The sequence below is a fragment of the Haliotis asinina genome, chromosome 2, assembly GCF_037392515.1.
Source record: "Haliotis asinina isolate JCU_RB_2024 chromosome 2, JCU_Hal_asi_v2, whole genome shotgun sequence".
NCBI lineage: Eukaryota > Metazoa > Mollusca > Gastropoda > Lepetellida > Haliotidae > Haliotis > Haliotis asinina.
Genome location: NC_090281.1, coordinates 54,607,790 through 54,634,107, shown reverse-complemented (window position 1 = coordinate 54,634,107; position 26,318 = coordinate 54,607,790). Strand labels below are relative to the sequence as shown.

The following is a 26,318-nucleotide window of genomic DNA, read 5'->3' as shown; positions in this document are numbered from 1 at the left end:
TCATAAAAGGCGACAATGCTTGTCGTAAGAGGCGACTGGCGGGATCGGGCTCACTGACTTGGTTCCCAAATGCGCAGATCGTTGCTCATGTTGCTCATCACTGGATTGTCTGGTCCAAACTCGATTATTTACAGACTGCCGCCATATAGCTGGGATATTGCTGTGTGCGGCGTAAAACTGAACTCACTCACTCATTTTATGGAAATACAATCGCATTTTGATTACCAACCGTTTTCAAATTTGATTAAGAAATATTGTCATACATGATGACGCATGTAATCGAGGAAGGCCAGTTCATTATCTGCGGGTATTAACTGGTTTTGGAATGTAAGCATAACTAACAAGACTGACAGAGGCATGATGTCATAGAACTGTATGTTTTCAGACATGGAGGTGGTTTTCAATTATACACTTAGGGAGAGTGTGTAGTCAAACATTGAAAGGTCAGCGGTTAGCACCCTCTGTAAATACTTATTACCAAGCATTAGGCATTCTTGGAGTAATTAACGCGCTTTTCGACATGTCACCCAAATAGTATTTGACAGAGGTACACATAACAAAAACACGGGCACGCAGAGGGAGACGCAAGTCCTCTTTTCGGGTGTAATAAAACTATAGCAAGTCACCTTTTACAGGGTTTGACAAAGTAAACGAGCATGGAAATGACATTCTATTCTGTGATTAACACCCTAGCGATAATCCGTCCAATCGCGTAATTTTTCTATAAACGTTTCCCTCCTGCACGGTATAAAACGAGAGAATCGGGATCTCACTTTGACTTTCAGCAGGTACTAGCGGACCTGTCAGGAGGTAGGGCTTCATCATGAAATTACCGTTACTTCTGGTACTGGTGGTGTTCAGTGTCGGAGCGTTTTGTGCCTCCAGCAGAAAACAGACCAAAAATTCGCAAGATCATGGAAGATCTTGCAATTGTGGTTGTAACGGAGGAAGCGGGGATAGTGTGACCAAATGGGGAGGATATGGAGGGAACACTGGAAGACCTGGTCCCAACAATGGAGGAAGACCCAGTTCCAACAATGGCGGAAGACCCGGTTACGGCACTGGAGGATACCCAAGTGGCGGTAATGGTGGAGGAAGACCTGGTCCCAACAATGGTGGAAGACCCGGTACCAACAATGGCGGAGGAAGTGGTCCCAACAATGGAGGAAGACCTGGACCCAACAATGGCGGAAGGCCCGGTTACGGCACTGGAGGATACCCAAGTGGCGGTAATGGTGGAGGAAGACCTGGTCCCAACAATGGTGGAAGACCCGGTCCCAACAATGGTGGAAGACCCGGTACCAACAATGGAGGAAGACCCGGTACCAACAATGGAGGAAGACCTGGTCCCAACAATGGTGGAAGACCTGGACCCAACAATGGCGGAAGGCCCGGTTACGGCACTGGAGGATACCCAAGTGGCGGTAATGGTGGAGGAAGACCTGGTCCCAACAATGGTGGAAGACCCGGTACCAACAATGGCGGAGGAAGTGGTCCCAACAATGGAGGAAGACCTGGACCCAACAATGGCGGAAGGCCCGGTTACGGCACTGGAGGATACCCAAGTGGCGGTAATGGTGGAGGAAGACCCGGTACCAACAATAGTGGAAGACCCGGTACCAACAATGGTGGAAGACCCGGTACCAACAATGGAGGAAGACCTGGTCCCAACAATGGTGGAAGACCTGGACCCAACAATGGCGGAAGGCCCGGTTACGGCACTGGAGGATACCCAAGTGGCGGTAATGGTGGAGGAAGACCTGGTCCCAACAATGGTGGAAGACCCGGTACCAACAATGGCGGAAGACCTGGTCCCAACAATGGTGGAAGACCCGGTTCCATTAATGGTGGTACCTCCGGAAGAGTCGGCACAAACAGCGACATTGACTTTGGTAAGCTAAGATATCATCGGCAAACAACATACGGTTGTAACAAATACATATTGGCTACCTTGAATGGAGGTGAACACGGGCACGGCAATGCTTTGTACGCACTGGCGTCCACTCAAACGTCAGGACTCTATTTCCTTTAGGGGGAAAGCCAGTTTGTTCCGATAACGTCGCAGGTTTACCAAGACCTATCAGGGCATCTTGCTTGACCAGAGTGGCAAGAGTCTAAGACCTTGTCTTCTACCGTCTTGCCTAAGTCTTAACACATTATAACTAAGCCTCTCTCTCTCACTTCTTCTTCCAGCATTGTGCAGTCAGCTGGCAGATGAAGGTTCTTGTGACTTCTTCACGGATCCCTATTGTTTCCAAGCTTTGCTTAATACATGCCGCGTTTCGCCAGTATGGGTCATGCAGATCTGTCAGCTGTCTGTGGTAGTTAACGGCACGTTCAACCAAGTGGTAAGTGCAACACCAATTACCTTGTCTCGTGTAGATGACGAGACAAAACGCTATTATAAATTTCTTGTTTGAATGGACATTCCGCTTTTGCTAAACAAAGCATACTTTGAAAGAAATTCAACATACCCTATCTGCAGTCTTCAATACAGCTTCATAATATATTGAGTGTTGGGATAAACTGATAATGAAATTTGTCATTTATAGGAGGATACGCTAAAAGAGTATGTTACACTCCTAATTCATATAATACTTTCCGTCAAACGTTTAGAGTCACTAGTGTAAATATAGCCACCAACTTCAGGCAACTCTTCTAAACCACAAAATACATATTGTATAAAGGTGCTGTTTACATAATTATGAACTTATGTCTTGTAAAACAAATTCGTATCGTCGAAAAATGAGAGTCATGTGTTCCATAAATGATAAAAATCAGTGAAAATTCAAAATTTTCCACCAAAACGGTGCCGTTCACATGCAAGATATTTCAGCAGTTTGATGCATAATCATCGTGCAAATGCATATACATAAGGCTTGCAGTTGGTTCCCCACGTTAGTTGAGTGATTTAAGCCTTGATGGGAAGTATATATATACCTTGTGTGTTGTTCGTAGGGCCGGGACTACATGCGCAGCGTAAGGACGTGTCTGACACAACGGTCCTTGCCCACACTGCAAATCAGAAGCTGCGACCAGACAACACAGCTCGTTGAAGACGCTGTATTTGATAGAGACACCTGCATTGAACAGGACAACTTCTGTGATATGATATCCGACCCCCAAAATGCAAAAAATATTGTCTACAGCTTCGGTCTTGCACAAGAAAGTGACTTCCAGCAACGGTAAGTGACTGCTGTTATATATCGTCTACAATATTGTATCTGGACCAGTCAAAAGAGTGATGGCATGAACAAAGATCCGACCAGTCACGTACAGGGGTATCTCTAATGCAGTACCAAATATACCGCGTTACTCCCCATATTAAACACACTGTGGAATGCCCTTCTCCCGGGACCCATACCAGTGAAGATTCGGGTTGAAGAAGCCACTGATGGCATGAACAAAGATCCGACCAGTCACGTATCTCTAATGCAGCACCAAATATACCGCGTTACTCCCCATATTAAGCACACTGTGGAATGATCTGCTGTACCCCATGCGTGTCGTAAAAGGCAACTAACGGGATTAGGTGGTCAGGCTCGCTGACGTGGTTGAAAAATGTCATCAGTTCCCTATTGCGTGGATCGATGCACATGCTGTATAGCACTGGATTATATGACCCAGATTATTTACAGACCGACTTCATATAGCTGGAATATTGCTGACTGTGGCGTTAAAAACAAAGACCTTGTTCAACAGAGCGATCGAGGATCCATGTTCAGGTCTGTTAACCATGATGGCTCTGTAGATCAGTGCCCAGTTTCCTAGTCTCCCTAACATGGACAGCTCATTCGGTCCATCTCAGTGCCGTCGGATCTTGTCAAATTCTGATAGATGCCCCTACTGGACCTCTTGACTATCATGCGGTACATAGAAAGGTGTGTCGCTCGTAACTTTTGCCATTTGATTTAGGCCTCAGATATATAAGTGAATCATGTTCGGTAGTAATAGTCAGCCCTGTAGTACTTGTCAATATTTAACTAACGTAATAATATGATAATACCTTTGTTCATGAAGAATGTTGATTCTGCTATAATGTACCAACTTTCAATATATTTCCAGCCTTCTTACTAAGTTCAATGAGCTCCTCGATTCATGTAGCAGTGATGCAAGTGTTGTATTTGAATCTGCACTCACTCGTGAAGGTGGAAATGGAAACGGAGGAACTGGTGGCAGTAGAGGAGGAAATGGTGGAAGTACAGGAGGAAATGGTGGAAGTACAGGAGGAAATCGAGGCTACGGTGGGAGTGGAACAGGAAGTGGTGGAAGAGGAACAGGAAGTGGTGGAAGAGGAACAAGTGGAAATGGTGGCAGTAGAGAAGGAAATGGAGGCTACGGTGGAGGCAGTGGAGGCAACGACGGAAGTGGAACAGGAAGTGGTGGAAACAGAGGGGGAAATGGTGGTAATAGAGGAGGAAATAATGGTGGAAATACAGGAGGAAGTGGTGGCAATAGAGGAGGAAATGGAGGCTATGGCGGTGGTGGAAATGGAGGCTATGGTGGAAGTGGAACAGGAAGTGGCGGAAGAGGAACAGGAAGTGGTGGAAGAGGAACAGGAAGTGGTGGAAGAGGAACAGGTGGAAGTGGTGGCAGTAGAGGAGGAAATGGAGGCTACGGTGGAGGTAGTGGAGGCAACGGCGGAAGTGGAACAGGAAGTGGTGGAAGCAGAGGGGGAAATGGTGGTAATAGAGGAGGAAATAATGGTGGAAATACAGGAGGAAGTGGTGGCAATAGAGGAGGAAATGGAGGCTATGGTGGTGGTGGAAATGGAGGCTATGGTGGAAGTGGAACAGGAAGTGGTGGAAGAGGAACAGGAAGTGGTGGAAGAGGAACAGGAAGTGGTGGAAGAGGAACAGGTGGAAGTGGTGGCAGTAGAGGAGGAAATGAAGGCTACGGTGGAGGTAGTGGAGGCAACGGCGGAAGTGGAACAGGAAGTGGTGGAAGCAGAGGGGGAAATGGTGGTAATAGAGGAGGAAATAATGGTGGAAATACAGGAGGAAGTGGTGGCAATAGAGGAGGAAATGGAGGCTATGGTGGAAGTGGAACAGGAAGTGGCGGAAGAGGAACAGGTGGAAGTGGTGGTAGCAGAGGAGGCAATGGAGGGTACGGTGGAGGAAACGGAGGCTATGGCGGGGGTGGAACAGGAAGTGGTGGAAGAGGAACAGGAAGTGGTGGAAGAGGAACAAGTGGAAATGGTGGCAGTAGAGGAGGAAATGGAGGCTACGGTGGAGGTAGTGGAGGCAACGGCGGAAGTGGAACAGGAAGTGGTGGAAGCAGAGGGGGAAATGGTGGTAATAGAGGAGGAAATAATGGTGGAAATACAGGAGGAAGTGGTGGAAGCAGAGGAGGAAATGGAGGCTATGGCGGTGGTGGAAATGGAGGCTACGGTGGGAGTGGAACAGGAAGTGGTGGAAGAGGAACAGGTGGAAGTGGTGGTAGTAGAGGAGGAAATGGAGGGTACGGTGGAGGAAACGGAGGCTATGGCGGGGGTGGAACAGGAAGTGGTGGAAGAGGAACAGGAAGTGGCGGAAGCAGAGGGGGCAATGGTGGTAATAGAGGAGGAAATAATGGTGGAAATACAGGAGGAAGTGGTGGAAATAGAGGAGGAAATGGAGGCTATGGCGGTGGTGGAAATGGAGGCTACGGTGGGAGTGGAACAGGAAGTGGTGGAAGAGGAACAGGAAGTGGTGGAAGTAGAGGGGGCAGTGGTGGTAATAGAGGAGGAAATAATGGTGGAAATACAGGAGGAAGTGGTGGAAATAGAGGAGGAAATGGAGGCTATGGCGGTGGTGGAAATGGAGGTGGTGGGAGTGGAACAGGAAGTGGTGGAAGAGGAACAGGAAGTGGCGGAAGAGGAACAGGAAGTGGCGGAAGAGGAACAGGAAGTGGCGGAAGAGGAACAGGTGGAAGTGGTGGCAGTAGAGGAGGTTACGGTGGAGGACGCCCTGGAAGAGGAACGGGAAGTGGGGGAAGTAAGTGAAATGTTGCAATTGTAAAACTCGTAAGTTCTATCACGGCAATAAAGCAGCTCAAGAGAAGTCTTCAATCATTGCTAATGTCGGAATGGAATTGACACTGAAGTATGTAGCCTGCCGAAAAGTACGTAACGCTACATGCTAGGATGATCAAATATATATATGTACTCAGAGGCAAAAGTCGCTGTGGGTGATTTGAAGTTAGATGTGTGAATGAACGATAAATAATTTTAATGATGAGACATTTTTAACATTGCCAAATAATATATTCATTAATAGGATTGCACGTGGCATATTTGAAACTTTTTGGAGGACACATGCTGATGAGGTCATAGTGAAATATGGTCAAAATTTAATTCACATAATCTATAATGTGTGTGTCCACCATGAGCATTGATGCATGTTTGACACCAGAGCTTCATGGAGTCAATCAAACGTAGCATTCCACATCCATGGGAAGCACCTGATGGAGTTCCTGAAACAAGACTGGGAAATTTGAGCAATGTCTCAATATTTAGTTCGAGACTTGTTCGACAGGGGGCAAATTGGGTTTGTCCATCAGCGCGGTGCAAGGGGAATCTAAACTTGTCAGTGAAGAGAACATGTCTCCACTCACGTACTCTCCATCACAGATGTTGTCTGAGTTGTAGATGATGGTGACGTAATGCCAAAATTTGCCGTCTAGCACATATAGCGTGTGCAGTCAGCTCAGATGGGTAGTTCGAATCTAACGATCTATGCGTGGTATGGTTACGGTTTACAGCGACGCCGTTTTGTTGATGACGTCACCACAAGCGGCATATGGTGTTCATGTCTACGTTTAACCTACGTTAAACTTTGGGTCTTCCAATTTCAATCATTGCAATGGTTCGCCATCTTTCATATTCAATTAGCCGTGGCACAGAGAAACGGAAACAGATTCTTCAAAATCTGTGTTTTTCGGACCAGTCGATACCTTAAGAATAACTTCGATGGCAATGATTCGACGTATAGAGCCACACAATATGTATACCTTTTTCCCACGGATTTCTTGAAACCCTGTTTGGAATAAGTGTGTTATAATGAAGATTAAAGAGCATTTTAAACATTTTCTCATCTGAATAAAAAAAATATTGTGTTGATCACATTAGCTTTTGCCTTTGAGTATATATTTAATATTGTATTTCTGTCCATATATGTAATAAGGTTTGGTTGCTTTCAGACTGCACTCAAATGGCTGAGGAGGGTTCTTGTAATTTTTACACTGACCCGTTTTGTTTCCAAGCAACCCTCAACACATGCCGTGTTTCGGCCGTGTGGGGTATGCAGATTTGTCAACAGTCTAATATCATCGGTACTGCCTTTTCCACTACAGTAAGTTACATTCAGGCTTTACATTGCGAGTAGCTGCCATTCGTACATTATAGTGTTAAGTGCACCATTTATCATTATTATTCTAATTCGCTATTAAAACTGGTTTTTAAGGAACTTAAAGGTCACACGCAACGTAAAGCACAACTTTGCAGATTCTGATACCTATGAACTTACCGAAACAAAACATCAAAAGTGCCAATTCGACCTATAAAGTTGAAAATAAACCGCGATGAAGAAAGGCCGCGAAATCGCAGTCAATTCACTAATTTCCCCCCACCCAGCGCTGGGGGAAAAAGTTATTGCAACAGCTATGCTGCGCTGCGCCCATAACGCATGCGCAGTAAATAGGTTCGCAGAGCATGAAACAGTATGCCTGCCCGAAATATGAGGTCGTGTGAGAACCCCAAACGGGCTGTAGTGCTTTGTAGTACGTGCTAGAATAGCAAAGTCTAAATATAGCACATATCTGCCCCTTACAACACCCCTTGATACACAATGAATAACACTGTCAAATAACATATGACAAGGATAATACTTACATATGCTAGTGATATAATTGATATGCTGATACTAATAAATTAGTACGGAAGAAATGGTGATTTTACCAATGAATTCTTACAATACTAATGGCTCTATCTGACAACGACAATGATTTTTCATGGTAATTCAGATAAACGTCTGTGACAATAAATACATTTCATAGTGAATTATACCTACCAATGAATTAATTCTATAATACTCATAAATTTCTATGGTACGTACAGACTAAGACTCCCAGGTGAGATGCCATAGCACCTGAGCCAATTCTGTAATCAAGCAATGCTATTAGAAGCATGAAGAAAACTAAATCTGAAAAACTCTGTCAGTAACACATGTTTGTTAGTCTTTACCCAAACCAACCATGTTTTCTGTTTTTCTCCAGGCTGCCCAATATATGGACAGTGTCAGGAAGTGTATGACAGGAGCTCTGGTAGAGATGGTTGTTGACCCTGACTGCAGAATCGTTGAAGACTTGGCTGAAACAAGTCTCACCACAACCGACGGCTGCATAAATCAAGATGGTTTCTGTGACGTCATGTCAAATGCTGCAGACGCAAGGAATCTGTATCTCATCTTTGGCCTTCCTCATCCCAGTGACTTCCAGGCTAAGTAAGATGACCACGAAGTACTCATCCCCAATCCTTAGTTGTAATGTTTTGCAACAAGAATGACATCGTTGCTTCTCAGTGACATATAAAGGAACACCTCACCTGGTATCAACTACCATGGAGGTGCCCAACCATACTTATCACACGTTCAAAAAAGGCATTAGGACTACTTCCACAGCCATACGAAAATGTTCGTCTATCGCCTATTCTTCTGTTTTGAAAACATCTAGCTTTGGTAATTAAACTTTCTCTTGGTGGTAATATTCATTATTATAAGCAGGTGATACTTCTGATCGGTAGGCATATAGGATATTTGTCAGGTGAAAAGCATAATTTCTCCACATATTGGCTCTGTTATCCGTCATGTTCCTTCTGATTGCAGGCTTTTGGAAGTATTCAATGCCCTCATCAACAACTGCCCTGGTGCTGCTCAGGACAATTATGCCGATCTTGTCAACTCGTTCAGTGGAGGAAACAATGGAAGGCGTATAACCCAAAGAAACAATGGAGGTCGTGGAACCCAAGGAAACAATGGAGGGCGTGGAACCCAAGGAAACAACGGAGGTCGTGGAACCCAAGGAAACAATGGAGGGCGTGGAACCCAAGGGAACAATGGAGGGCGTGGAAATGGGAGAAACAATGGAGGACGTGGCAACAGAGGAAATAATGGGGGATTCCGAACGACCACGATGATGATGATGATGGGTGGACCCGGTGGCGACTAGACGTGTCACCAAATTGTGATAAAGACAATAACCCAATGAAAATCATGTACGAATATGACATAACACGATACCAGATGCTCAGAAGTCATCATTAATGATCTGGTGCTATAAAGCAAATTCTTTCACGAATGTCGTTGTTTTGATGCTGTTTTAGTAGATAAACACTTGTTAGAAACGAACGAGAGAGAGAGAGAGAGAGAGAGAGAGAGAGAGAGAGAGCATGAATAAACCCGCCCGATTCCTCTTCCGAGGCAAGGGTGTCCCCGTCCGTCCATGATAACAGTGATCTGATTTGAAATTTTGGGTTTGAAGTTACAATCCATTTAAAAGTGGTAGCAATATTCGAGCGGTCTCTAAATAGTTGTGCCTGGTCGGTCTGTAAATAGTTGTGTCTGGTCGGTCTGTAAATAGTTGTGTCTGGTCATAGTTCAATACGAGAAGACTCACTCTGATTTCGTGTAGCAAAAACCAAACATAAATGAAAATCATATGGCTTGTTTAGGATTTAGAAAGCTACTTTGAATAGTGAGTACCTCAAGACACTGCCTCGCGGTGGGGTAGCCAAGTGGTTGAAATGTTCGATTTCCCACATGTGTACGTTGTGTGCACCATACGTCTGATGTCGCCCGCCGTGATATCCCTACAATATTGGTGCGCAAAACAATTATCACTCACTTACAATTGTACTGGCTACATTTTCAAGTGACATTATTTCCCTGCAATTTCATGTTTGTTGTCAAATGTTCAGGTAAGAAATACTTTACCAATCATTATTTTAAATCCCATAACTTCGTTCGATATTGCAAAAAGGTGGGCGTGTAGGTCTAGAAAGTATTTATGAAACATAACAACAGGTTTATAACCCGGACGCATCTAATCTGTAAAAGCAGAATGTGTTAAATGATTTCAACAGTTCCCATTGCCGACAACGTCTTGGGACCATCATGGCTAGATGATATGGACAACTGTGTAAAGTTGTCATCTCAGCCGCAGATTTACAATGATTTAATGTTCTCCCAGTTCATCACACCGGTACTCGTCAGATTTCCACCAATATCAAACATTGAAGCTTCAAGCGTCCAGCAAGCATGATGATGACGCCATTTCACTTGTTGACAGGTTTTTGAACCTCCAGGTGGAAGCGTTTTACACTAACTACCCACCTGTGGTACTAAGGTCCAGACGCTCTTACGTTATTGACGTACGGTACATTCCAGACTAGCTATTCTCGAAACGTTCGTAGCCCTACGAACTTCTCAAGTCCATTCTTAACACATTGGTTACGATCAAGGTTAAGAATTCTTAGGTCTACGAACGTTTCGAGAATAAGGGCCCAGCATCACTGGCGTCAATGTATGAGTCTCAGAAAATATTACCTTGGACAACAATAGCACGCAAATCAGAATCCCAGCAATTGTATTACGATTAATCAGTAATACATTATGCTTGTTCAAACTATATTATTACACAATCTGGGTTCTCATGGAAGCATAATGCACAAAACCACTGTTACAACGTCCGTCTGGCTGCGTCATACCATAAGACGTTAAAATACAGGGCTGTACACTGAAAGAGTGTTACATGAACACTTTTTGATGTACATAAATTCATTTGTGAATAAATCCCTTCCCCAGGATACCTACGGGCTGAAAAGGGTACTCGCTGGTCCCTGCGCGGAGTTCGGCATTAATGGGTACAACAGTGACTGGTCGGCTCGGAGTCCGTATAAGATGTCTGAGTGGGGTATTCATACCTAACTGCGGCATGTTATTTCAGTCAGCTAGCGATAAACTAAAGCGATAAGCTTAAGTCTGGGCTAGTACACTCACACGTGCACACGCACGCACATTGTCATATGAGCGAAATATTATTAAACCCGTTTTACCACACAATTGAGTTTAAGGTGTTGCCGGAGAGCAGACGGTCGGGTTGTATCGGGTTGTGTCGCCGTTCTCTTCATATCAGTGTAAAGGGTATTTGTTGGCTGGCGTTCGGCATTTTTGTGATAGCACAACGGCAGGTACTAGGCAAGTACTGTGAGTGGGGTATTCATGGCACACTGCGGTATGGCACCTCAGGTGGCTAACACTAGATATCCGGTGTCGGATAAGAACAAGTAGCTTCATTACCAATCTTTACAGTACATAGTGATATTGGTGTTTTTATAACTGATATTTAGGGAATTTATGAGAGATGCAGCAGTTGAGACACTGAGTCAGCAAACTGATTGCCCAGGTTTCCCATTTTGAAACTGATATCTCATTTCTAGAAGACGACGTTCTGTGTATCCTTTTCTTTCATGGGTTGTCTTTCACCTTCGTCATAAGGGCTTCTCCGAAGAGAGTGAATGAGTGAGTGGGTGACTTTAGTTTTACGCCGCACCCAGCAATATTCTGTAATATATAACTATATTGCGGTGGCCCGTAAACAGTCGTGTGTGGACCAGACAATCCAGTGATCAACAACATGAGCATCTACCTGCGCAACTGGGAACCGATGACATGTGTCAACCAAGTGAGCGAGTCTGACCACCCGACCCCCTTAGTCGCCTCTTACGACAAGTAGTCGCCTTTTATGAAAAGCATTCTTCGAAGGGGGGCGTCATCGGGGTGAGGGTCGACGATGCCTTTACCTTCAGCTTCTCCAAGGATCCCTTACCTAAAAACAAACATAATTTCGATCTTATTTATATGTTCACGTAATGTAACAGATCGAGTAAAAAAAACGAATCGAGCTTTGTATACATGCAAGAGGGTTCGATTTTGACATCTTACATAATATGTTTTCTTACTGAATATGATACAAAAATGTACATTGAGAAAATGTTTACCTTGGTGTCCATTTGGATATTTGGATGAGTGCGGTCATCTTTCAACGAGGTGACAATATCATTTACAGTTGATGCTGTTGAATTGCACCCCTTTTCTGAGAATTTCCTGGAATCCCATTCTCGCATACTTTTGTTTACCCGGTATTTGAATCCTGCGACATATATGGTCCACCTAGAAATTTGGGAATAACCGTATGTTCAGCATTGGCAATTTCGAAATCGAATGTATGTCATCTTCTCATTGTATATCCCCATGTAGTTAAATGTTTTCATCATTGATTTATTTGACTACGGTGTGTTCAATCATCTGAGTTATTTCTGAATGAGCGAGCGGTCGATATTTCGTATGCGATGTGTTCAGTTCCATCAACCACCGACCCTGTCAGTAGTAATGTAAGGGTCGCCAGATGGTAGATTTGGTGGAGGGAGGGTGGAGGGAGGGTGGAGGGAAGGTAAGGGAGTTGATTGGCTGAGCCAAGTCACGTGATCACCATCAGGTGCACTCGCCAAAGGCAAGAGGGGAAGGAAAAGTTGATATTTAGAAATGCAGAAAACCTTTTCATCAGAAAACAAAAAGTGAAGGGTGGTGAATTCATGAATGTATAGTGCGTTGCCCGGAATAGACAGACCGACAGTATCCGTCAGTCTAGTTTGAATTGAGCGCGCTTGAGAACTCACGTGTTTTCCTGTCCTTTCAAATCTCCCGGCTCGGCAGAGCGACCATCTTTTGTTCACCCTTTGTAAACTAAAGCGTTGGATATTATTCAGCTCTGTGCCGACTTGAAGACGATGTTTAAACGTTATTTCACGCGTGCATACGAAACTATGTATCCTATTTCAGTTTTACTTACGGGCCGTATACAAATGGATAACTATACATCCATGTTAAATAGAAAACTGATGGGACATGTAGCAGTTCGACAGCATGCAGCTAGGTTTGTTGGAAAAGAGCCAGAATTTGCCATCTATAAGCAGATTTGGTGGCGAGAAACGTGCGTAACATTGACTGAAAACCATACCTTTCCTGTGAAGGAAAAGGTTCAACGTCTTTTCTCGTGTGAGCATACATGAGTAGTCCCTATCCCTGTCAGTCATGTCTACAGTGAGATACACAGGCGCATTGCATGGCTAGTTGCTATATGACAATCATTCGTCAGAATCGTCCTATCAGATAAGTTTCAACACGTCTACCACATCACGTGACAACACCCGCAGTATATGAAACACATTTAGTCGAATAGTGTATCATTTACAGCACAGAAGCCTTCTACACTACACTTAATGCTTTTCACTTTGCTCAGTGTTATTGCTTACTACCTAAACCATCACATCTCTGTCCTGGAGTCATGGCAACGAACAGTACTGAACCATCTCAGAGATGCTTAAAGCAAGCAGTGGGTACATCAGAAGAACACAGAGACGATCGAGAGAACATGTTTCATATCGGCAGTAGCTGGTATATCACGACCACCCGTTGGAGTGGAGACTGGAAAATAGACCAGTCTAAGTAAACTTATCCTCAGTACTTTTCGTTACTCTCCACTACTGAGTCTAACAAAACCTTATGGGAGGTCGCGTGAGGTAACCTTTGAGACTGACCAGTCAGAACACAGCTTACCAAATCGCGAAAGTGGACATTCGCACATACCTTTTAAACTTTTTATCTCGAAAAGATTCGTACCCGAACGATTCCGAATGCTATTTAGCGTACGATCGCTTCCGGGTGATGAACACGGCGTATGTACAACCATGACAACGGTGAGTAAACAATCGCTGAAATATTGTTTTTGGCAATATTCAAGGATGTCATCTTGTGGAAATATTAGCAACTAGTAACCATGTCAACAGAAACCCCAAAGCGTATATACTGCAGGTCAAATAACTGTTATATGCGAATTTTTGTTTGTGGAGAGATCCCTGTCATTGACCTGAATATTTTGAAAGTCTCCCCGATTCCCAAATAGTAGGCGTTGTCTGATTGGTTTAATCTATTTAATCGTCTCGCGTTTGATTGGACGGTCATGGGTCGCTCAAAGGTTACCTGACGCGACCTTCTACCAAGTTTTGTTAGACTCAGTGGTGGAGTGTAACGAAATACACTGAGACTAAGTTTACTTAGACTGGAAAATAGACATTCGTCAGTACGAATGGAGTGCTGAAGGTTTGCTCTGTCCCACCGAGACAGGTAATTCTTTATCTCTCGAACAGTGGGCTCAGTTGAAGGTTATGGAAAAAACTGTCTCAGACTCGTTAAGTCGAATCCTAAACTAGGAAGAGTGCTCTCTCTGTCTACCGTTACGCCGTAAAGTTTTCCTAACCATGAATTCACCCAACAAAGTCATGGATATACGGCAGTGGTGGCTACCCGAGGGCGAAAAGGAATTAAAACCTTAGCGCAAAGGCATGGCTGTTATTAATTAAACCCGATGAATCACGAAACTCAGGGCTCTGCTGGATGACTGTATAGCATACAGTCCATGAAGTATGTGTATGTTATAGTGAACGCAAATAAGCTACAGAAAGTTATGTTTTAGACGTAGACTGTTTCACCTATTGTGTATATTGTCCATAATACCACTCTTTGAGCCAACAGAGTAGTGAACCCGACTTTGTTGTTATGCTGTAATATAAGCCAGGAACCATCTACAATCACGTCATAAGAATGGAAGAGCGCGGGGAGGCACAACCTCTGACGAGGAGTAGCTCTGGCGAGCTTTGGAGACTATTCGGTTGGAAGGCAGCCAAGGCAGAAACTGCACTTTTCTCTCAAATTTTCATTATCTACATCGTAGTCATTACCTGCATCGTGAATTTATCTTTGGAAAAAGGAAACTCTAATTTATGGACTGCGCTTCATCTCTCGGATATATCCTTCCAAACCCGAGAATTAAGTCTCCACCGTCACGAATACACCTACCAATACACCTACATTTACCGACCAGACAGCTCTCAACAGACTTATGTCACCACTGAATGAACATTTAGGTGTACATTATCCTACAACCATGCCGAGGAATGGAAAAGGTCTCGAGGAATGTCGTCAGTTCCTCAGCGAGTTATTGGATGATTGTATAGCATACAATCCACGGAGTGTGAGTATGTTATAGTGTTCTCTGACTGCACAGAAGATGTTCTACATATAGCAGATATAAAAAGAAGGTACACCGGGCATAGCGAATCACTCAGGGGTGATACTTCCTAACAACCCATCCCTGCATGCTAGCCCAGGAAGAAAACAACCATCCTATATGAAGTATCGAGTGAAAGAACACTTTCACTCGACCTGGAAGTACGTGCAACGGGAACCCGATCCCATCCACGAAACCGTCGTTACATAGTCGACTCAGTGGTTTCAACATCGGGAACACTGTATACAAGATGGAGAGATGAAAGTTCCCAATAAAGATAAGAAGTTAAAACGAGTCACCACGAAGAAGATGAAAGCTATAATAGTAGATGAAGTAGAAGTAAGTGACCGACTACATGTTGTCGTTACTGACGCTATGTTACTCATTGGAACTATGTAAAATTATCAAACTCAGCATGCAGTTGTGTTTCGGGTGCATGTTCGAACAAGGTGAAAGTCAGTACCATACGTGTCAGGACTTGTCTCACCATCACAAACTGCAGTAATACGCGAACACAGCCTTAGACGAAGTGAATAACGATCGTGTGATTGATCAATGGATTCGACTGATTCACGAAGATCCAAGCTTAAGCAGCGTGTCTTCCCACGCTGTCTGTCAGTATCGGCGTAAGGACTGTCTGGACACTCATTTTAAAACAAGTGACTGGTTAAAAGACATACAAGACCGTGTATGGAAAAATGTTGTATTTAGAAAGAGCATTCCGGTGAACGGTATATATGGATATGTTGTGTATCATCCGAAATTGCATTTCACTAGCTCTACACACACACGTTGTTATTTCAATACCTGTACAATCATCTTTGTCTTATATGCAATAAAATTAAAAGTATTGTACATTTTATGTGTCTGTTATCATTGATGTGTACATAAAAGAGAGAGTAAGCCTCGAGACAGAAATATGTCAGCGTCTCGTCGGAAAGCATTAGAGCGCTATTACTTTAATCCCAAGTTTCTGGGTGCCTCCAAATTTCATTAACGTTTAAAAAGACGCGGAAAAGGGTTGCTGTGCCCTACCGAGTTGAGTAAGCACGATACTTACCGGTGAAACACAAATTTCAACTACTTAGAGTACTCGTTAACCGAATAGATCAACAGTGGGATGTGGATCTGATGTCTAGCTATGCTAAAGTCAACGATGGTATTCGCTTCGTGTTGATCGCTATTGACGTACTGTCTCGCTTTCTGTGGGTAGCCCCTTTACAAAACAAGAAGCCCGACTCTATCGTCCAGGCATTCAAAATCATACTGTCGCACGATCGCAAGCCGCAAACCCGATGATCAGAGTGGATAAAGGTACAGAATTTAAAGGGGTTTTTCGGGATTTTACAGAGGGTCAATCTGTTTGTCACTCAAAACGAAGACATTAAAGCGAATTACTCCCAGAGAGTTATTCGAACGTTTAGGTCACTCACAGCGAGGTATCTGACACACGAAAACTCCAAGGATATATTGACGTGCTACCCGATTTAGTGTATAATTACAATCATACCGTACAAAGAAGTTTAGGTGAATGGGCCCCTGCACATGTGAACCAACAAAACGAAGTCAAAGTATGGAGTCATTTATACATGAAACCATCGACATACATGACACACAAGACGCATTCGTTTAAGCATAAAGTAGGGGATATCGTGAGAATCAGTTATTTGAGAAAATGTTTTTCTAAGGAACACAACTTGAGGTAAACGGAACAGTTATTCAAAGTAGCAACGCGTTATCGGCGACAGGGTATTCCTTTGTACACACTGAAAGATTTCCACAGCTTTTAACGGGACGTTTTACGAAGAAGAGTTACAAGGAGTCAATAAAGATCTAGATGCCGCATGGGATATTGAAAAAGTGTTGCGGAAAAAGACAGACAAAGGGAAAGTGTATTATTTAGTCAGGTGGGCTGGCTGACCTTCGAGTTTCGATTCTTGGGTAGAAACAAGCCAAGTCAAGGACAAGTAAAATGCACAAATATGTGGTGTCTAACAGTGCAGACTCCCAGGAGTATTATCCAGACAACACGCCTTGTCGTTTCCGCGTAAAACTATCTCAACATTTGAAACTAGACGGACTGTGGATGGCGGCTCTGTTAGAAATGAAACTTGGCAAACTGGAGTTAGATATCAGTAATGCCACCATTGACGTGTTGTGTAATTTGTGCGATAGTTCACACGTGGGTGAGCGTTGAGACGGATCGACCTGAGAGATGGGCCGAATTATTGTTTTCATCAAACTTGGTACTTACCTGTCATCGTGAGAGATACCTCAGAAATCGAAGTGTATATAAAGTGTCTCGCTTGTTGTTGAAACTAAAATGACGTTCTGATGTGGAGGTGATGACTATATAGGATGTTTTACGAATACTGACTGACATAAGTAACTGGCCGCCCGAGTATCTTGCTGTAGACATGACTGACAATTTTGGGTAAGGCCCGCCATGTATCTGCACCTGTGTAGTATGATTGTGTCGTCTCACGGGGAAAGGTATTGAGCCATATACTTCCATGCAGAGATGCACTCTCCGATCCACGCACACCTGGTCAATCAGGCGTGTCATCCTCCGTGCCTACTCAATATACTTTGTGAAGATATCGTTTTCAGTCTGAACACGCTTCCATGATTGTGGTGCTGTGCACAGATATGTCCGTAAATCGTTTCAAGCACCTGCACTGATATTTTCCGAGCATAATCCTGAATTTAGGTTGAGGTAAAACGTGTTTATCATTATATTGTATGGTGTTTCTAACGTTAAAATGTCTAAGCTAGCTTCTCTCTTCGAATGAAGGGTAATTATTGTTAAACACTTTGCTCGCTACTAAATCTGCTTATAGATGGCAAATTCTGGCTCTTTTCCAACAAACCTAGCTGCATGCTGTCGAACTGCTACATGTCCCATCAGTTTTCTATTTAACATGGATATATAGTTATCCATTTGTATTTCAAAACTTTAAACATTACGCTCCGAAATACGGTCCTGATTTAAAACTAAAATAGGATACATAGTTTAGTATACACAAACGCTCGCGTGAAATAACGTTTAAACATCGTCTTCAAGTCGGCAAAGAACTGAATAGTATCACAACGCTTTACTTTACAAAGGGTGAACAAAAGATGGTCGCTCTGCCGAGCCCGGGAGATTTGAAAGGACAGGAAAACACGTGAGTTCTCAAGCGCGCTCAATTCAAAGTAGACTGACAGATACTGTCGGTCTGTCTATTCCGAGCAACACACTATACATTCATGAATTCACCACCCTTCACTTTTTGTTTTCTGATGCAAAGGTTTTCTGCAGTGTTTATAACACCCACCTTTCACTCTCCCCTCGCCTTTGGCGAGTGCACCTGATGGTGATCACGTGACTTGGCTCAGCCAATCAACTCCCTTACCTTCCCTCCACCCTCCCTCCAAAAAATCTACCGTCTGGCGACCCATATATTACTACTCCGGTCAGAGGCGCTTCAATAAGTGCTAACGTAAAACACAAACTTCAAAACGGACCGCCTTATAAAAAGCCAAAACTCGACTTAATAAGCCGACTCAACTCCCCACTGCACCACTGAGGCTGTCCAGTCAATAGACCATAGTGGTTCTAAATTAGGAATAACATATGAAAGCTACCACTGCAAAAATAAGCCTAGATGTACAAGCTTCTAAATGTCTTGTTAAGATCAGATGTATGTATAGACCATGACTGGGGCATGCCAGGTATATTCTGCAAGTTGTCGGTCGTGGATAACTCCCAAAACTCACAAAACGGTGAAAGGCCATAGTTTAGCATCCTCAGTAAAAATATTACCAAGCATTAGGCATTCTGGACGTAATTAACGCACTCTTCCACCTTTTAACCGCATAGTGTTTAACTGAAGCACACATTATAAAAACACGTGCATACACACTCTGAGACCAAACCCCACTTGAAAACAAAGTGCAGTTAATCACGTTTTACTGCATTTTGCAAAGTCAGGTTTTTCTCCATAAATGCTTCATTTGGCGGGCCCTTCCCACCGTACAGTATAAATTGGGAGCCAAAGATTTCTGCGCCACTTTCAACAGATGGTAGCGGAGATTGGTCTTCACGATGAGATTACCGCTACTTTTGGTGCTAGTCGTCTTCAGCATTGGTGTGACATGTATACGTAGTTATAGCGGGTCGAGACAGACCGGGAAACTGCAGTACCGTGTTCGCAGGACTGCTGGTGTGTTCAACGGAAGATATAGTGGAAGAAATACCGGTTCTTACTATGGGAAAACCAGTGGTCGGACGTCAGGCAGTATCTCTGGACGTTGGATTAGTACCGGTGGCCGGTACTCTAATAGCAATGGTGGTTCATGGGGAAGACTGCTTAACGGGAGATATCGGGGTTCCATTGGAACATCACGTCTTAGCTATGGAAGAAGATACGGCTCAAGCTATGTAAGGACATCCAGACCATACTATCCAAGCAACGGTTATGTTGGTTCCAACTATGGAGGAGGTTTTTATCCAAACAGTGGAGTCAGACCCGGCCTTGTGACGGTTCCGAGATGTGGTGTCAACTCAAGATGTGTTAGTATCGGGAGACCCGGCCCAAAGTTTGGTGGGTTCATAGGTGGTGGTTATGGAGGAGGATCTGGATACATCAATAAAGGAAGGTTCATTCAAACCTATGGAGGAATACCCAGGCCCGAAGGAACAGGAAGACCTCGTCCCAGCTATGGAGGAGGACCTGATCCCACCAATAGCGGACGGCCCGGTGCTGTGAATGGTGGCTACCCAAGCAGCAGTAATGGAGGAACAAAATCCGGTACCAGTTTTGGTGGAAGACCCATAACTGGAAATGGTGGCTACTTAAGTGGTAGTAATGGAGGAACAAAACCTGATACTAATTATGGAGAAAGACCTGGCACTGGTTCTGTGAGACCGCCAAGCAGCGGCAATGGCGGTGTATACGGTACCAATGGCAGAATTGACTATGGTAAGTTGTTGTAACCTGAAATTGTAAATGATTGTGTAATTGCAATCAGGCAATCCACAGATATATCTGAAATACTGTTTATACATGTATTTTCAAACAGTATGTTGCTATCTGCAGAACGCTGCTCTCAGTTGGCCGACAAAGGTTCCTATGATTTCTTCACTGAGCCATATTGTTTCCAAGTAACACTCAGCACCTGTCGTTTACCTCGCGAGGTCGTCACGCAGATCAACCCAGCACCTAACGCCCTTCTACCAGCCTTCACTGGCACGGTAAGTTTTGTGCAGGGTTTACAAATTCTTATTGTCTAAATGTTTGTGAAACCAAATTATCAAATCACATGATTTCCTTTTAATGTAAACCCGTGAAGGTCTACAGAACCTCTGTTCTAATACGGCGGCAAAAAATGGCAGCGGATCTCTTTTTTCTCCCTTTTTTCTCCCTTTTTTCTGTCCCATCAGAACACGTGTTACATCGACCTAGATGCAACTTGACAAATGAAAGCAATGTGGAGAAACAAATATGACATGACTGAGTTCTGTCTAGAAGAAACATCTGAGTATCGCGCTCGGGAAGAGGTTCTAATTTTCACGATGCATCCGGATATTACCGAGATCTTGTGAACGATCACTTTTGAAACAAGGTCGCTGATTGCACTACTAAATCTGATTGCCTCCAATCACGAGTCTTGAACACTCGCACCATGAAACTGTCGTATTATGACAGAGGTTACGTAGGAGGATATGACAAGTAACCACTGAGGAAGAGAATGGGGTAGAATAGGCCTTCAGCAACCCATGCTTGCCATGAACGGGATCGGGTGGTCAGACTCGTTGACTTGGTTGACACATGTCATCGGTTCCCAATTGCGCAGATCGATGCTCATGTTATTGATCACTCAATTGTCCGGTTTAGACTCGATTATTTCCTGACCGACGTCACATAGCTGGAATATTGCTGTGTGCGGCGTAAAACTAAACTCGCTTACTCACTCCTTTTAATGTAAGCTTGGTCGTAGCTGTTAGGATCATCTAAGAAGCTGCACTCAGGCCGACAAAAACTTTATGATCGTGATCTTGTGAGTTTTGTCTTGTACCAATTACTTCTGTACGTTTGGCAGCAGTATATCCGTACTTATGGGCATCTTCAACGTGGCAAAAGTCAGAGATCTGCTTTATTTCAGTCGTTTTTCTCTCATTAGAGCCGCGTTCAGGCGACGTTCAATCCATCTAACTCATTCATTATCACCCGTGAAGATCCGAGTCAGAAATGATCTTCAGTAACCCATACTTGTCGTAAGAGACGACTAACGGGATCGGGTGCTCAGCCTGGCTAACTAGGTCGACAAATCGTAAGTCAGATGCGCAGGTTGATGCTCATGCTGTTGATCACTGTATTGTCTGGGCCATATAAATGAAATTTTGCTGAGTGCGGAGTAAAACACCAAACCAAACCAATCATTCATTGTCATCTTTTTAAAGATTTCTGACGGGTCCAAAATTCAAAATTATGTACTACTCCCATTAGCCGAGGGTGTTTCTGGTTTTGAATCTGATGTCAGTGATCCATGCAGGCTTGTACAGAAAAATATACTGCACAAAAGAAACGTAATTCTGCCTTTTTGTCAGATTTTTAAATATGGAGGACATATGAGATGTCATTTTTCGAAACTTGCGTTTCTTTTCCTATTCAGTTTATAATGAAAACGTAATTACAGAATCGGTGAGTTTCAAGCTGTTTCAAACACAACCTTTCGACTTCATGGTAGGGAGGCTTTGTTTGGTGAATAACGACATATGTAGAACCTGCAGACTGTGCCAGTGTGTTACTAAGAACATTTATCATTTTGAACAAAAACACTTCCGCGTTAGATAATGAAAAGCAAATTCCAGGCACAAAATCATAGAAAGGATTGTTGAAAGGATTGTTGATCTAACGGGATCGGGTGGTAGGGCTCGCTGACTTGACACATGACATCGGTTCTCAATGGCGGAAATCGATGCTCATGCTGTTGATCACTGAACTGTCTGGCCCAGACTCGATTAGTTACAGACCGCCGCTACGTAGCTGGAATATTGCTGAGCGTAAAGCTGAACTCACTCACTCACTCACTCATACATTACTATGATAATAATAGATGAAGACCACCGAGTGCTGTTGCCATTTTATCAGGCAAAGTGATTAAAAGCATAAGAAAATGAAATCCATGTCAATTCTGTCTTCGTTGTTGTAATTGTTTGAAAAAGAAATCCCTATACAGATCCCAAATACAGGTATACTGAAAAATGCCCCGCAACTCTGGCTTTTCGTCAAGTTTCTTTTTTAAAATAGATAAATAGAACACATACACATAAACTCGATTTCATTTTTTCGAAACTTGCGTTTCTTGTGCTGTTCCGTATATGTTAGACCTGACATTTTTACGAATGCTGTCTCGTTTGACCACGTTTCCTTGTTTCCCAGGCTGCCGACTACATGTACAATGTCAGGAGGTGCATCACAAGGAGGCTGTTGCCGACACTAGAGGAACCTGACTGCAACATCGTGCTACAGAAGGCTACAGGTAGTCTCACCGACCGCAGGAGTTGCATAGACCAAGATGGTTTCTGTACTGTTATGTCTGATTCCAATGACGCAAGAAACCTGTATCTCATCTTTGGACTTCATAATCCTAGTGACTTCCAGGCACGGTAAGATACTCCTCGAGAACCCTTAATGGCAGATGCAAGAAATCCTTATACAGTGGAAGCTGTCCTAACCGGCATTCATTGGGACAGAAGAAATAGTCCGGTTTAGACAGCGAGCTGGATTGGAGAGCTGATGATAAATGTAAAAGTCAGGGGTAGAACTGAGACTTTATGCTGGTGTTGACAATTTGCCGGATTGGACAGATGTTGGTTTTGACAGCTTCCACTGTATTATCTTTAGTCTACCCCTTCAACTGGCTAGCGTCCGCCGGAGAGCGATCCCGTTAAAACATGGTACCTGTTGGTCCCTGCCTGTCGCTCGTCATTAATGGGTACAACAAGGACTGGTCGTCTCGGAATCAGTAGAATGTGTTTTAAGTGAAGTAGTCATGATTAACTGCGGCATACTATCTCAGTGAGCCAGCACCGCAAAACCAAATTAAGTCTGGGCTAGTAGAAGCAGTGAGTTTAAGAGCAGTTATTTCATGTAATTTCAATGCTGAAAATGTGAAAGCAGCTTTTATTGATGTACTTCTGTTTACTTTGGGTCCACACGATGACGTCAAAGTCAACAAATTGTATGGCCACCGTTGGCAGCAATTACTGCTCGGCGCCGTCCTGGCACAGAGTGGATATGTCGACGATGTTTTGGATAGGATTTCTTCAAACGCTTCTAAATCAAAGGAAAGTGTTGGTGCAGAAGCTGTTTAAAATTAAATGACGTTTTGGAAAGAAACAGTATATTTGTATTGTTTTTGTCGTAGCTACATGAGTCCAATCTTCTCAAAATCACATGTGCGTTTCTTTTTTAAGAGTGTATATCAGATGCCATCAACATAAATAGTTGCTAAATATTTGTTTTTCATAAAATTAAGGGACATGAAATGAAGGTATTGAAGAAACGCTAAGCATCAACTCTACCATTGCCTTATCTCTATTGTTTTAATTCTTTCGAGTCTGAATTTCACCTAAAAGTGGCAATATTTAGCTAAAACTATAAACTCCAGCTGCAAGTGAAGTCATAGTTTTCAGAAATTGTCAAGTGGCCCTATCCAGCTGAATGGCCCAGGTTGGACATCTGTTGGTTGGTTGAGTCTATGTTTAAAATCATGTTTTATCTAATTTCAGACTATTGGATGTATTCAATGGTCTTGTCAAGAATTGCGATGGTAATGCCCAGAATAATTTTGAGAATTTGGTCAACTCGGTCAAAGGATCTGGAGGAACCAATGGAGGCTGGGATGGCAACAGCCGGAACAATGGAGGAGGGCGTGGTAATGGCGGCCAAAATGGAGGCTGGGATGGCAACAGCCGGAACAATGGAGGAGGGCGTGGTAATGGCGGCCAAAATGGAGGCTGGGATGGAAAGGGCGGAAACAGTGGAAGAGGGCGTGGTAATGGAGGAAACAATGGAGGTTGGAGTAGCAACGTAGGAAACAATGGAGGAGGGCGGGTCGACGGAGGAAACAGTGGGGGTCGGGGTGGAAACGGAGGAAACTATGGAGGGTGGGACAATGGTGGAAGCAATAGAGGGGGGCGTGGCAATGGAGGAAACAATGGGGGTTGGGGAGGAAACGGAGTAAATAATGGAGGAAGGCGTGGTATAACAGGAAACAATGGAAGACGCGGAAATGGTGGAAACAGTGGAAGTTGGGGTGGCAATAGGGGAAACAATAGAGGGCGTGTTAATGGAGACAATGGTGGATTCCGAACAACAACGATGATGATGATGGGTGGAGCCGGTGGCGACTAGACGTGTCACTAAATTGTGATAAAGACGTTTGCCGACTGAATATTATTTACGAATATGACATAACACAATACCTGACTTTTTCCAAATGCACAGAAGTCACCATTAATGATCGGCTTCTGCCTGTCAAATTCTATAACAGGATGTGTTTTCCCACAAGTATACATTGCTATGGAACTGTGGTACATTTAGAAGTTTCTTTTATGTTGAAGGTAGATAACAATAAGATTCAAAGATGAGTTCTGGTGCCATTGTTGTTATTTGATATGCATTTATATATGTGTATATACCTAAGCAATAAATATCTGACCATGATGTGATTATTCCTGACTTCATGTTTATACCTGTAAAGACATGACCCGTTATATCTTCCGTATGTTCAATAATTCTCTGAACACACCGTAATGGTAACTAGCGTTGAAAAAAAGACACCCCCCCCCCCCCCAGTTTTTGCATCGTTGATACACAGATCACAGTCACGTCATCATCAACCAATAGCCATGACGGCCAGTCAACCAGATTAGTACGCCTGTCAACCAGATTAGTACGCCTGTCAACCAACCAGCCTACATCATGCGAGGGTTGGTGCGGAGGCAATATCTGTCGGTGAATGCACGCTTAGCGTTACCTATAGCATTGATTCCAACAGTGCCCAATTTCACTCCAAGCTCAAATCATCTTGAAGAAGATGATGAAATGCTTGTTTCAAGACAAGCTGATTTTAAGGTGACGACACATGTAGAAAGCGCCAGGCTACTGATCCAGCGAGGTTGCGGTTTCGGGATCGACAACCTTGAAAATCTTGTAGTCAACTTTGTGTGCAGACTCTTTCCGTGTTGTCACAACCCCTAGTGTGCTGTACACAACCTTGTGCACTTAAAAGAACCCACGAATCCGCTGGTATATGACCAGATTGTGGCCACATGAATACGTGCATACACCTAGTTGCGGGTACAGCAACGCGCAGTAAACGTGGACAACGTACTGTGACTATGTGTCCCAGTCCACCCAGCTGTGAATTGGGTACCTCGTTAAGAGAGCCACAATAAACTCAGTGCGCCTCGTGGCAGTAGGAGTTGTATACTCCCCAGGGAGTTGCGACTGATAACACGATGTGACGCTGAGACGAACATGCAATGATTGTGGGAAACAGATACCAGCGCCTTGAGCAAGCAATAGTTGCAAGGATATGTGCGCTATATACATATTCTAAATATACAGTGTTCCCAGAAATTATTGAGAAAATCTTTGGGTTTTTTTCTAATGATGCTAAGATTGGAAAAAGGGCTTTCACTATGCACTAAGCATACTAAATAAGGGAGACAACTCTTGAAGGCTTAGAAGGCAGCTCATTACGTCAAGAGTTATCTCCCTTCTCTGAGCAGACGGCTTCCTGTGTTGACATGGCAGAATTTACAGCAAGAGAGAAAAGAAAGCTCATTCTAGATGATTTTGAAAGGGGTGAGGCTGATGCTAAAGTGTTAGCTTGTAGACATGGTATTCCTCTGTCTACAGTATACAGAACTTTGTAGAATATTCAAACAGGAACCGGGATAGAGCACAAAGCAGGGGCAGGTCGGCCTAGGAAATTCAGTGTTGTGGATCGCCGAAGACTTGGGCAGATTGCGAGTAGGGGCAAATTGAAAAGTGTTGAGAACATCAGAAATGAAATGATTAGCAGAGGAAGTCCTCAGGTATGCAATGAAACAGTTAGGCAGGAATTACAGAGACTTAATTGGGTGAAAAAACGTGGAA

The 26,318-nt window shown here is 43.7% G+C and overlaps 2 protein-coding genes across 2 annotated transcripts in view; one reads left to right on the top strand and one right to left on the bottom strand.

Annotated features, from left to right (window-relative positions):
• LOC137273959 (uncharacterized) overlaps positions 1-26,318 on the bottom strand; it is a 230,421-nt gene that overhangs the window by 102,906 nt on the left and 101,197 nt on the right. The window lies entirely within an intron of this gene.
• On the top strand, positions 824-24,566 carry LOC137271887 (uncharacterized). The gene is made up of 13 exons (XM_067804274.1): positions 824-1,892; positions 2,194-2,348; positions 2,959-3,185; positions 4,066-4,214; positions 4,281-4,763; positions 4,812-5,975; positions 7,180-7,331; positions 8,254-8,480; positions 8,862-9,184; positions 19,278-20,126; positions 20,244-20,398; positions 22,590-22,816; positions 23,942-24,566. The coding sequence occupies exons 1-13, from the start codon at positions 824-826 to the stop codon at positions 24,564-24,566; spliced, it is 5,805 nt and encodes a 1,934-aa protein (XP_067660375.1).